The sequence below is a fragment of the Trichosurus vulpecula genome, chromosome 1 (genome assembly GCF_011100635.1).
Source record: "Trichosurus vulpecula isolate mTriVul1 chromosome 1, mTriVul1.pri, whole genome shotgun sequence".
NCBI lineage: Eukaryota > Metazoa > Chordata > Mammalia > Diprotodontia > Phalangeridae > Trichosurus > Trichosurus vulpecula.
In genome coordinates, this window is record NC_050573.1 from 376,922,496 (window position 1) to 376,936,338 (window position 13,843).

At 42.9% G+C, this 13,843-nt stretch overlaps 1 protein-coding gene across 2 annotated transcripts in view; it reads left to right on the plus strand.

Moving 5' to 3' along the window:
- SLC14A2 (solute carrier family 14 member 2) overlaps window positions 1–13,843 on the plus strand; it is a 75,210-nt gene that overhangs the window by 23,027 nt on the left and 38,340 nt on the right. For both annotated transcript variants that reach the window (XM_036762945.1, XM_036762937.1), the window contains exons 7-9: window positions 805–939; window positions 2,029–2,078; window positions 2,807–2,981. In XM_036762945.1, coding sequence (XP_036618840.1) covers window positions 805–939; window positions 2,029–2,078; window positions 2,807–2,981 — 360 coding nt within the window. The remainder of the gene's footprint in view (window positions 1–804; window positions 940–2,028; window positions 2,079–2,806; window positions 2,982–13,843) is intronic.

Consider the following 13,843-nt stretch of genomic DNA (forward strand, 5'->3'; position numbering starts at 1 on the left):
AGAGGGTCATTCCTGCCCTTCATTCCCATTGTCTGAAGAGTCACTTTTAAAATTATGGTGAGGTTGCCACTCATTTTCTGTATTGAATGATCAGGAGGTGCATGTTAGGCACTGCAAAAGGATGCAAAATTAAATGAAGAGAGTCTCTTCTTTTAAGAAGCCAGCAGTCAGGTTGGGGAGACTAAGGGCAAGTGTGCATGCACACACACTCATGCACACACACACACACACCAAAAAAGAAAAAAAACTTAGAGACTTACAAAGTTTTGTGCCAGTAAATCTAGTGCAAGTGGAGTACATAAATGTGTAGAGGAGGCTGAGGGACAGGAAGGAAAGCAAATCTAGGAGGCTTCCTGGAGTCTGGAATTTTGAGCTGAGTTTTAAAAGGTAATAGAGATTTATAGGAGAAAGCAGGTGTTATAGTCAGGGTAATGGTCTGCAGAAGCAATGAAAATGACCCCAGATTTGGATTTGGCTTCAAAAGGAAGAGTTTGGATCCAAGATGTTTTCCTAGAAAAGATGAATTGTTGTGTAACCAATAAATGAGAAACATTGAGTCAATGGAGCCAGAGCATGGGGTCCAGGGAGGCAGTCAAGTCATTTGGCTTCTTCCCCCCCTCCCCAATTTCTGGGTTCATAAGTTGGGATGATGTTTAAAGTTGTTCCTGTGGCTGTTGATGTGGTGAGAAAGAGGAGAAGGATGTGACAGTCACTCTCATGGAGTTCCTCACCACCACCACCCTGACACCCTGGACTAGGCAAGGCCATGTCCCAGGAACTAAAATACCCCATCTTGTTCCACAGCCCTGACAGTGGCCACGCCCTTTGCAACCATCTACATGGGCCTGTCGAGCTACAACTGCGTCCTGTCTTGTGTTGCCATTGGTGGCATGTTCTACGCCCTCACCTGGCAGACACACATCCTGGCACTCATTTGTGGTAGGTATCCTAAGAGCCCAGGGCATCCTAGTTATTCCTTTCTTAGCCACAAAATACATACTTGGGGTTACAAATTTAGAGATTGCAAGAATCACAGAGCTGAGGAAACTGAGACCCAGAGAAGTTACATTCACCCACTATATGACTCTGACCTCAACTCTGTGGGCCTTGGTTTCCCCATTTGTCAAAAGGAGATAATACCTAGTCAATCTGCCTCCCAAAGAAGTGATATAGATGAAGAATGCAACATTTTTGTAAGCACATTGAAAACATCGCCAGCATTAAGAATGTTTAAGGCATCTCTCCAATGGAACCTTGACTCAGCCTGCAGACACACAGACAGTGTAGAGAACACGCATTGAAACATTCAGTAGGCTGCAAATATATAGTGAATACCTATTGTATGATCAGCCCTATGTATGCTAGGTCCTCTAGGGGATACAGGAAAGAGAAGACTTAGAGCTGGAAATAACCATCTAGACTAAATCACCCAGTGAGTTGGCGAAGTGAATCAAGTGTCGGGCTTGGAGACAGGAAGACTCAAGTTCAAATCCAGCCTCAGACACTTGCTAGCTGTGTGATCCTGGGCAAATCATGTAACCTGTCTGTCTCTGTTTCCTCTTCTGTAAAACGGGGATAATAATAGCATCTACCTCCCAGGATTATTTTGAGGACCAAATAATAGTTGTAAAGCACTAAGTACAGTGCCTGGCACATAGTAGGTGCTTAATAAATGCTTAATTTCCTTCCTTATTTTAAAGATGAGAAACTGAGTCACCGAGAGGACAAGCAACTTGCCCAATATCTGATTTTGAGCAATGTGGGCCTCAGACTCAACTGTAAAATGAGAGGGTTGGAATAGAGGAACTCTGAGGTTCCTTGTGGGTCTAGATCGCAATATCTTGTGATTAACAAGTGTTGAGAAAGAAGTAAGTGCATTAGGACAGTGTCCCAGCTCTCTGTGTGTAGGTAAGGAAAGGGGGCCAGGGCTGCAACAGCCTGACTCCATTCTGTGGGAAGGAGGCTGTGGATAACGGGATCTCCCCCCAAGGGCTCCCTCGCTCTGTCTGATTAATCTTCTCTTCCCAGCATTATTCTGTGCCTACATGGGAGCAGCTCTCACCAACATGATGTCAGTGGTAAGTCTGGAATTCCCTGGGTAGGAACCTGGAGTGGAGGACAGACATTCAATACATTGTGGAGGGAGGCCTCCTTGGCACTCTGTGATGATCTAGGCCACCTCACTCCATTCAATGAATGATGCAGAAAATTGAGGGTTAGTGGCAAGGTTACAGGTTCCTGTGTTCGTCTCTCTGTGTTTATGTCTGTGGGGGCTGTTTTATATGGTTGTGCATATGTGAAGATGTCTGTGTGTGCACATTTATGAATGTGCGTCTGTGTATATTTATACAGGTATATACATATAGGTGCATAGACATACACAACCATATATGTACTTTTAATATTTATGGTAGTGTCCATATCTCTGTTTAAATTTATAAATATGAGGCATATCTGTCTCTGTGCCTTGAAAGTGTTTGCATGCACGTGTGTGCATAGGTATGATGTGGTTGAAAGGGAAACATCTCTCCAGGGCATCCCAATAAAGGGCCCACGTGTGAGACGGACTGAAAAATCCCTGGAAACAAATGACAAAGTCACCAGGACCTTAGATCTCATAGCTTAGTTCTTACAAGCCTGCATCCTGATAGGACCCATCTGTCCACTGAGGGGAAGGAAGATTTACTCTCTTCTTTCCCCATGTCCTTCCCATGTATCCACTGGGGAAGGGCAACCATCCCATGGTCCCCTTTCCCATCAGGAAGATCAAAAGGTGAGTCCCCAAACCTGATATGCTTATTTTCAGGTTGGCTTGCCACCTGGCACATGGCCCTTCTGCCTCTCAACCCTCATTTTCCTGCTTCTGACAACCAACAACCCTGCCATCTACAAGCTGCCACTCAGCAAAGTTACTTACCCAGAAGCCAACCGGATCTACTACCTGACAGGGAGAAGCACGGAAGAAGAGAAACGCCCCACCGGTGACTAGCCAGGGCCCCCATCAAAAAAAAAATGTTCTTTTTCTGTGTTCTCCCATGTCTGCTCCTTCAGATATTAAACACATGCAAGTTAACTATTACATCCCATGATGCTAAATTCCCTTACCATCTCATACTCTTGTAATACCCCTCCCCACCAAAAAAATCCATAACTCACTTTTCATTGAAGATGATTTTTCCTCCCTCTTTCCCCTTAATTCCCCATAGCCATTCATCAACCTATATTAGTGGGAGCTAGTAATGAGCTTGCTGTAGTTAAAATTAAGGAGGGCATTTAAAAGTCCATTGACTTAAAACAGAGACATTATTTAGTCTCTGGCAAGGTGATTAAGACATAATCCTATTGGAGCATTTAACCAGATAGTAAATGTTATAAAATCAAGTTTGATTCTCTACCTATATGGAATCACTAGGGAGACAGTGGTGCACATGTATAAATCAAGATAGGAAGCATATATGTAAATCTCAGAAAAGCTTTCCCCCATAAAGGGAAAAATTCCATCCTGGTTCACATGTTTTAAGCTAGAACTGGATGACTTTGCATAGCAGGTCTGAACCAGGAAAAGAGAGTCTAAAAAGTTCAAGTGATTTTATATATACATATATATATATATATATATATATTTTAAATGTTTTAAGAGATGATCATTAAAGGCCAGCCAATTCTCAGTAGCAAAGAGGATCAGCAAATTCATGAATCAGGATTCTGTTTATGTATCTACAGGGTATCCCTAAAGTCTGGACACATAGGCAAAAATGCATATTTTGAAATATTTGGAATATTAACAGACCTTAGCCCCCTTGACTTCTTTTTCTGGAGTATGCTAAAGGAGAAGGTGTACTCAATGGAAATCATAGATGCAACACACTCGATTGAACGCATGAAGAGTGAATGTGCTAAAATTGACTGCAATGTGGATTTATTGCATCGAGTTCTCGTGAATCTTGCAAAGCACATCAACCTTTGCATCACAAATGATGGAAATCATATTGAAGATGTCATTTGTTAATATTCCAATTAAATAAAATGTTGTTGAAATTTTCATTCATTTCATTTCTTGAAAATATGCATTTTTGCCTATGTGTCCAGACTTTAGGAACACCATGTATTGGGGATGTCAATCATTTGTGGGCTTAAGTCAAATGCTTGGGTGTAGCTGTTGGTCTAAGTAGGTGTTGGCTGAGTCTGATAGGAAAAATTCAAAGTAAGTTTTAGAAACTCCCCTTTTAACCAAAGATTGTTAGTGATTGAACCGAAGAGACAGCCATCTCATTTATAACCAAGGAACAGCTCAGGGGAGTGGGCTAGATATGGATCTGGAGAGCCTAGACTCAAGTCTTAGCTGGGCCACTTACTTCCTGTGGGACTTGAGGCAAGATGCTATCTCTCTGGGCCTCAATTTCCTCAGCTTAACAGAGTAGATAATCTCTAAAGTGCCTGCCAACTCAAAATCTGTAATCTTAGCCTGAACAGTAGACCTTCATTCACTAATTTTATAATTGTCCTTTGCTGCCATTAGCCTGAATTCAACCTTTACATGTAACAAATGTACAAAACGCAATGAGGGGGAATCTAGGCAGGGCTCATCCTGTGGATCCGACAACACGGGCCTAAAAGTCTAGCATCCATAACAAGTCCCATTTTTAAGTATTAGGGCAGGAAGTGGATTAAAACTAAGGTAGCCTCGTATCCAGGGTGATCTGAATTCTTAAGAAATAGGACAAAGAATAGTGAGATTAGAGATTCTGGCCCAAGAGTTCCATCCCCAGACATTCACAATTGCCCAGCCTTTTGTGAACTTCAGTTGAATACTGGCCATGTTGCATTGAGCATGCAACATAGAGGGAACATGCCAGAATATAGAATACGGTATCCTGGTCAGCACCCCAGGGTTCTTCACTACAAATTTGCTGTGTGACCTTAGACAACTTACTAAACTACTCTGAGGTTCAATTTCCTCATCTGCCAAATAAATATACTAGTATGTGCCTGACTTGCCTCCATCATGTATTTTCATGAGGGTTGCATGAAATGTTGAATGTATAAGCATTTAAAAGTATTAAATACCATGCCAGGTATATTTTATTTTCAACTTTGATATGAATGAGAAAGCCTCTGTGCCTAGGCCTGTGAATAATTTACTTCAGTCCTGGCCTACTCTTAGGTCTAGCCATGAAGAAAGAAGCAGAAAGTTAGGGTTGGGAAACTAATATTATACTTAGTCCCTCACTTACTTTGGTTCAGAGGCTGTGGGGAAAAAAAAAACATTTGTTTTTATTTTTTGTTTTTAATATAATCTCCTAAAATGACAGAAGGTCATGACCTCAGAATTCCATCAAAAGCTACCCCCAGTGGAGTTCTCAGGACCAGGGAAGGCCCTCAGCTAAATTATGAGTAAATGGTTTTGTCTTTGGTGCCTTCCAATCTCCCTTGCCAATACCTCTCCTTCCTCAAGAGAGTCCCATCCTCCCCATACCTCCATTCCATGTCCCAGTCTTGCTCTTTGGTGGCCATCAACCATTCCTTGGTAAGGTATTGCCTGGATTTGAGAGGTCAGCTGAAAATAGCATAAGGCGTGACCCTTCCCAGGCACATTTGAATTTGAACAAGGGATTCTAGAAGACCAAAAAGCCTTGAAGAAGCAAAGGAATGAAGATATTAGTATAAGATAGGCAACAGGGAAACATTCTTATGCAAGGAACTCTATCTAGCAGTATCTCAAAATCCAATCCCAAAGACAAAGTCCTTCATCTACCTATTCATAACACTAGCCCATTGACAAGGCCCAACTGCCCTTTTCTAGCTGTGATTCCTCACAGGGTGAGAAATGGCACTACCCCTTTCAGAGCAGACCCAAAACATTTGGTCTGAACTGAACGTTTTCTATTAGTCATGCTTTTTATTAGGTTTCCAGACAAGAGAAAATATTTGGATGTGAAACACTATATAAACTCCTTTGGAAAAAATCATGGTCTGCCCTTTTACCCCCTACCCCACCCCTAGATCCTTTCCATTCTAGCTCAACAGCTTGTCTTTTATAAGGCATCCTGTCAGATTTCTGTTTTTCATTTCAAGTTCCCACTTCAACCCTCAGACAGAAACAAGTTTAATTAAGTTGGAAACTCAATTCTTCAGGAAAAAAAATACCCAGTATGTCTGGCAGAACCTTTGCACTCAGAAACCTTTCAACATCTCTCTACATGGCAGAATTACATATATGAACTCAACCATAGGATTCTTCTATGCATGAGGGTGTTGGTAATGGGAAGAAAGTTACCTTATCAATTTGTTAGATGGAAGGACAAACTAACTAGGCAGCTGGATTGTTAGATGATGATTTGACTTGACGAAGGAAATATAATTTTTAAAAGATCATCTGGAAAGATAGGACTCATGCATTTCTTCTGGGCAATAAAAGGAAAACTAAGTGACAGCCTCTCCCACATAAGATAAGTCAACTTCTGTCCTAAAGGCCAGACAAACCCCCAACAATTTAGTCCACTGGGTAGAGCTAAAAAAAAAAAGGGCTTCCTTGGATTGGTGGATTTCCCTGTGACATCACTGAGACTTCCTTCCTGTACACACTCATCTTCATGATACGGTAGCACCACTGCCCTCCCTTTCCTCCAAACACCCTTGGACATTTAAAAGTCATCCTAGCTCACTCAGAATCCAGCCTTCAAAGGCAATCCTATTCAGGAATGTCTCCCCCAGATGGGCATGCAATATATGGTCAACGAACTATTGTAAGCTTTTCTGAAATAGAGGAATACTGATGGATTGAGCCTTCTAAAGTTTATCTCCTGTTTTGACTCATTGAAAACCACACTTTAGGGAACCACAACAGAGAAGAGGATTTAAGTCTACACTGACTGCTTCTCCACCTCACCCCCGCCCCAAAATCAATGAAACCCACTATCTTGACTGGATTAACCCATAGAATAGGCTGCCCAAAGTAGGCATTCACTTGCTTATTGCAAATGGGCAGAAGTACCTTCTGTTCTCCTAAAATTATCCCAATTTCTCATGAATTCTTTATGATTACAGTTTCAGTCCTTTGGCTTCAGGCTTTGTTTCTGTTAAAATACAAATATTACTGGGAAGGGTAATAAATTAGGCATTGTGGGTCCTTATAATGAAAGAGTTTATCAGGCCTTTTCTCAAGGGCTAGCTCTGATAAGCAAGAGGTAGGGAGACCATGAAGACACTAAAATAATTAGTTCTAGGCACCAGGTTTCAACTGGAGCTTATCCAGAGTAGGATGATGCAATTCTAAGAGAAATCATTCACAGAACTGGGAATGGTTAAACTGGAAAAGAGAAGACTAATGGGGGATATAGTGATATTTGAATGACTGTCTTCCGGAAGAGGAATTAGCCTCATTTTACACAGCCCTTAATAAAAAGATTTGTTTTGTGAAGTTTGGATTCGGAGAAAGCTCTGCACCTGAGGACATAGGGGCCACATGTGGCCTTGAGGCCACAGGTTTCCCATCCCTGCTCTAGAGGGTAGAACTTAGGACTAATGTGTGGAAGTGACATGGTGGCAGATTTCAGCTCAACGTGACATAGGAGGAACTTCCTTATCATTGGAGCTGGCCAACAGAAAAAGCAGCTTCCTCAGAACGCTAGCGGGCTCCCCAACGATGAAAGGGCTTCAGAAGAAGCTAAATGACCCCTCACCAGGAATGCTATAAGAAGGATTCCTATTATAGATTCCTTCTTTGGGGAGGTAAGCTTGAACCAAAGCATCTCTAAGGCACCTTTTACTCTAAGAGTCCATGATTCTTTGACACTAGATACTAAGGGACAGCAGGTAGAGGCTACCACCAAGATGACAAGGAAAATTACAGGAAGGATTGAGAAAGACAAAGACAAATTTTGCTAACTTCACAATTTTTCTCAGGGGTCACCCCACTGGCCACTTCATATCTAGTTAGGCACAAGGGCCATTACAATCAAAGCACTCAAAACTATTGTGTAGACAAATCAGGCCTTGCCAATGAAGTTCCTCTCTTCCCTTCCCCCATCTTACCCCCTCCTAACAACGGGATGTATAATTTCCCTAACATGACCACTCTTGAGAAATACCAAAGAAAAATATTAAAGCCCTACCCCCTTTAAAATGTTAAAGTCCTTTCAAGAATATTAAAGTTCTTTCTTCCTAGCACATATTGCTGTGATTACTATAATTAGCTTGTGACCTATTGGCTTAGTTTTTTTTTTTTTTTCTATTTGAATCTACAAGTTATTTGAGGACTTGGTGGGTGGGAAGACTTTGAGAAGAAATGGTGGGCTAAAACTTTGGTGGGGCTGGCCACTACATTGTGAACCCAATTTCCACACAATAAACTATAATCTTATTTAGCAACTTCAAAGGTGTTTGATTTTTGTGCAAGTTTTTAGACCATTCTTTTTATTTCCCTTTAGTTATTCTGTCATGAGGCAAGTGAGGCCTTCTTCCTCCGAAAGGAACTTCTTGTCTCCAGAAATGACCCTGAAGGGGAAAAATTCAGAAAAGCCCCCTTATCTTTAGCAACTTCAAAATAAGTTCTCTAGGGGGCATCCCCCTCCCCAGTACTCATCCAGGGAAAAGGATAATTAGTGGTATTTATATCCATGGAAAGAAGCAAAGGAGGGTCTGTCCCAGGCTTTCTCCATTGTGTTTTACCTTTTCATAATCATCTCCGTGTAGAATTACTAGTCTTCAGTAAAAGCAGGCACCTCCTACAACTTTAGAGGGCTTAGCTGAAGAGGAAAGTGCAGTGTTTGACAAGGTCTTAAGAGATATCAAATAAAATGTCGCTGAAGCAGGTCCAGAGTCATGGAAAGAATACTGGATCCATCTGAGAAGAATCAGTTTGAATCCCCCCTCTGCCAGCTGTGATTTGTGTGACTTTGGGCAAATCTCTTCACCTCTAATCTCCTCAGTGTTCTCACCTTTGGGATAAGGGACTTGGATAAGATCTCCAAAGTCCCTCCCAACATGGAAATCTCAAGATCCCATTACTTCAAAATTCAAATGTCATTTATATAATACTTTAAAGTTGGCAAAGGGTTCAATAGATATTAGCTCATTTAAGCCTCATAACAAGCCTATGGGGAAGATTTGGTGGGCATTATTATCCCCATTTGAAGAAACAGGCTCAGAAAAGTTAAGTGACTTTCTCATAGTCATACAACTAGCAGGTATCTGAGGAAGTATATTAACCCTAGGTCTTCCTGATTCTGGAATCTAACCACTACAAGCTTTCAGGAGCAAGGAACCTAATGCTCCTAGGGTCAGCCCCTTCCATCTCCGAGCACAAAAGTTTGCAGGCCTGCTGGAGGACGGCCTCAGACTGCCTTCTACTCTTCCCTGTTTGGCTTTCCAATGATCAGGACCTGCCTCTTTTATAGCTATTTACAACCCTGTTCTCTTCAGTCCAGGGAGAGAATCCTTCAATCCTTTGGAATTCTCTAGATTACTTTTCTGGAGGTAACTACTTTTGGCCTTTACAGAAGGCTTACATGCTTTCACAGGGGGCATCCCAGAGTCACTGCTAGAAGTGAAAGGACTAGTTAGTTAAGAGGCAACTGGGAAAATGACCCACCTCCACTGCAACGTAAGGCTCCAGAAGTGGGTTGGAACGAGGGCACCACCTCAGGCATCAGGGTTGGACAAAGAAAGCTGAAGCCATCAGAAAAATGGCAGCAAAGACAGAAAGAATGAATGCTGTTGAGAGTTCAATAGAGCACAGCAGCTCTGCTCTGAGCTCAAAGGCCACTAGGAAAATAACAAAGACTTGGGGGTGCCCTGGAAGATGGCTTCAGATCTAGAATAAATAACATGGAAGCTGCTGCCTTTCCCACTGTCTAAGGAAGCTGGACCAACACTAAATGCAGCTCTCCTTCTGTCTAAGGAACCACCACTAAATGCAGCTCTCCTTCTTTCCTTGGAATGTTGGACCAGCTCTAGGTCTTTACAGTTTGTTTTTCTTTTTCCGTGGAATGTCCCCCATGCCCAGCTCCCTCTTCTCAGTAAGTCCACACGAACTAGTGAAGTGGGAGAGGAGACTTTGATGTCAGCTGGGCCTGCTTGGAGGTTGCCTGCTCAGGTGTATCTAATTCCAAGTCTCCAAACCTGGGTGGGCCATCCTGCTCCCAATTATTGCCATGTTCCCAGGCCCTAGGCAGCTGATGCGTAGCCCCATAGAGCCCAGGAAGCCAAACAAAGTATGTTTAGATTGAGGCCTCATCACAAAGTCCCCAGCATGCAGAAGCACACAGCCTTTTGGGAACTGGGGGTGGGGGAGGTGAACTCCCCTAATATAAAAATCTCTGGGACACTTGTCCCTGAGGCAGAGACCTGGATTCCTATCAGGAGCTCATGGTGAAATCCTCATCTACAAAGATCCAGGAGTCCAGCATCCTGGACAGCTCTCTTTAGGAAGGGAGAGTAGTATTCAGACAGAAAAGAGGACTGAAATTTTCCACAGTATTAGGTGCAAGACACCTTAGGGATAGGACTGGGCAGAAATTTCCACTGGAGAGAGGAAGGAAATTCTGCTCCTGCCTGGAGAAAGGAATTAAAAGAGCTTATTGAGGTGGAAGGGAGGACGAGGGGACCAGAATCATCCTGAAACCCTTTGCTAGGGGAGGTAGCAGCCAGGATGTAATCTACCAGCAGGGGACGGCACATCAAGCTGACTAGTCAAGGGCACTACTCCTTTAAGAAAAGCTGCTTGCCCCAGCAAACTTGGTGAATTAAACCAATAGGGAAACCATGGTAACAAAGGCCTACCATGCCAGGGGAGTTTAGAAAATTGTCACTTGACAGGAAGATGAGAAAGTGAGAGAGAGAAATAATAGCAAGTCAGTAAATTGTAAAGAGGACGCTTTCCCCTCTTCCTCTATCCGCCATTCTTCCTTCTCCTCCTCCATGGTACCCAACACTCACTGGCAGAGATGCTCCAGGCGTGAATTTAGAGGATGCAAGGAGACTTTTAAGTAACTAAGTAGGAAAATGAGATAAAGTGATCCAGAGGCAAGGGGATAAGAGTCTAGAGAAGGCACCTGGAAACTGAGAGTTGGAGGGACCACCCGAGTCCAGGGGAAGGGTGCTGACAAGCAGCAACCCCAAGACCCCAGTGCTCTGGTGGTTTCTTACTGACGGGAGCCCAAGAACGAGGTCTCAGGAGAGAGAAGGGACCCACCTCTCACAAGGACGCTCCAACTCACCTGCAGGGAAAGGAGAAAGGTTTGTTTTTTCTTGTTACCCTTTTTCACTGAGCCACATGGTCTTGGGCCTTGGGAACGTGCAGACCACTTCAAGGAAAAGCATATACCGCAGAGTTTGAGAGCTGGGTGAGGACTTAGAGATCACTGCATCCAACTCCCTTTGTGAGGTAGCTGGGTTGTGCAGGGAATAGAGCACCAGGCCTAGAGTCAGAAAGACCCGAGTTAAAATTCAGCCTCAGATGATTACTAGCTATGTGACCCCGGGCAAGTCACCTAACCTGGGTCTATTTCCTCCCCTGTGAAATGTGTTAACGATAGCACCTGCATCCGAAGATGGTTGTGAGGATCAGATGAGATATTTGTAAAGTGCTTGGCATGCAATAAGCTCTGTTTAAATGCTAGCCAATTACTATTACTGTCATTGTTATTATTATGTTACAAAAAAGGAAACTGAGTCCCAGAGTAGTGAGGTGATTCAGCCAGGGTCTCACAGCTAGCTAGTGACAGAACTGAGATCAGAACCTAGGTCTGACACCTGTCCAACACTTTCTGCCTCTCTATGCTGTCTTATAGGATGATGGATCTGAGTAGGTCCTAGAGGACTATGGGGATTAGGATGCCCCTGGATCTCTTCTAGTGTGCTTTAAACACTTAGGAGTCCCCCAAATCCCCAGGGTCTCCTTGAATTAAATGTCATCTTTACCAAAAGTGTCTCCTTCTTATCTTCCTCTTTACTTCATCTAGAAAGGCTCTGAAGCCTGGTCAGACTGTACCTTCTATCCTAAGGATTTATTAAAAGACTGACCTGTGACATTGGTCCCTGCATCCATCATTGGTTTGCAAGATTGTAACTGGATACCGTGTTCTTATCGCTGTGTACATATGGTCTAGTACAGGGGTGGAGAACCCGTAGCCTTGAGGCCACATGTGGCCCTCTAGGTCCTTAAGTATGGCCCTTTGACTGAATCCAAATCCAAGGGGATTTGTTCTGTGAAGTTTGGATTCAGTTAAAGGGCTGCACTTGAGGACCTAGAGAGCCACATGTGGTCTTGAGGCTGTAGGTTCCCCACCCCTGGTAGTGGAAAGAACTGGCCTGGGAGTCTGGGGGCCTAGGTTCCACTCCCAGCCCTGTCCCTAACTAGCTGTATGACCTCAGGGACCTTAGTTTCCCCATCTGTAATATAAATAGTTGGGACCAGATGATTTCTAAAGTCATTCCCAGTGCTAACATTTTGTTTTTCTGATGTTCCTCTTGCTTTTACTGCCTAAAAATAGACATTTCATTTTCAAGGGGTCCGTTTGATGTACTGAATATTGATTACTGCTTAAAATAGATCTGTGAATTGTTTGTGGATTTCAATGATTTACACACTATCTCTCCTAGAAAATGTGGTAGCAGAGCATAATAGGAGTATTAGCCTCCATATCAGAAGACCCAGATACAACACTTTTGTGGTCCTATCTAGTAGGTGCTATGAGGAAATACAAGAGGAGAAGACATCACTCTTAAAGAGTTGATAATCTAATTGAGGAGGACAGGGTAACACATAAAACCACTGGTGAACAATTCAGCATTGAAGAGAGTGGTCCTGACTCTAAGTCTTTTCAGCAACTGTAAGAGCTGGCCAAAAGTAAAAAGGTCTGCCTTGGGAAGGAAAGACTACCCTGATGCAAAAGTCTTTAGACAGATGTGAGATGATGACCTGTTGAGAATATTGGGCAGGGGGGAAATTCATATCTCAAGTTGGGGTTGGAATAGATGATCTTTGAGGTCCTTTCCAACTCTGAAAAGTCTTTGATTCTAAGTGGCAAGGAAATGCAGAGAACTGAGAGATTGCTGTGGATGGCAATAGGCAACCCCTATCTTCCTGGGAGTGGATGTTTTCCCTCCTATTCTCATAGAAGAGACAGAAGTTGGGTTGGGGGCAGAAAGATGAGGAGGATTTAGATGGCAGAGAAGAGAATGACAGAATGGTCTTTTCAGGTTATAAGGTGATGGAGGCATGAATAAAAGTAGGACAGGACTTATGTCAGTTAAGAGATCTGCCTGATAGTAGTGAAGAGTTTGTATAGAAGAAGAGTTGGAAACAGTTTGGATAGATCAAGTGCAAACAGATTGGGGGATGAAGGTGGCTTGAAACCTAGGTGAAGGCATTGGAATTTACAAACATAAATGATCAGGAAACCATTTTAACTTCCTAAAAAAAGGGAGGAATGGGATAAACATTTTGTTTTGGGATGGGGAATTTGATAGTGTGTAGATTATATCGGAGAGGGAAGAGTCAGAGAATTTGGTCAGGAAAGTTTTTTCAATAATGCAAACACAAGGAGCTGAGAGGTCAAGGGTCCTGACAGTGAGAATAGAGAAGAAGGAACAGATATGAGAGGTGTCAAAGGAGAAATTGATAGCATTTGATGATGGAGTGGCTATATTTTTGAAAATTCTTCCTTCTCCTTCCCTCCATCTTTCCCAGTAGACAGAGTATATAAAAGGAGATGAAAATCAATCCAACCAATTAGTCTACTGGTGAGCAGCTCTGGGAAAAGGTGCAGAGGCAAAAGATGGGAACAGGTGAGAAGGTTAAACACTATTGGCTAAAATCAGATCTATGAATTATTCATGG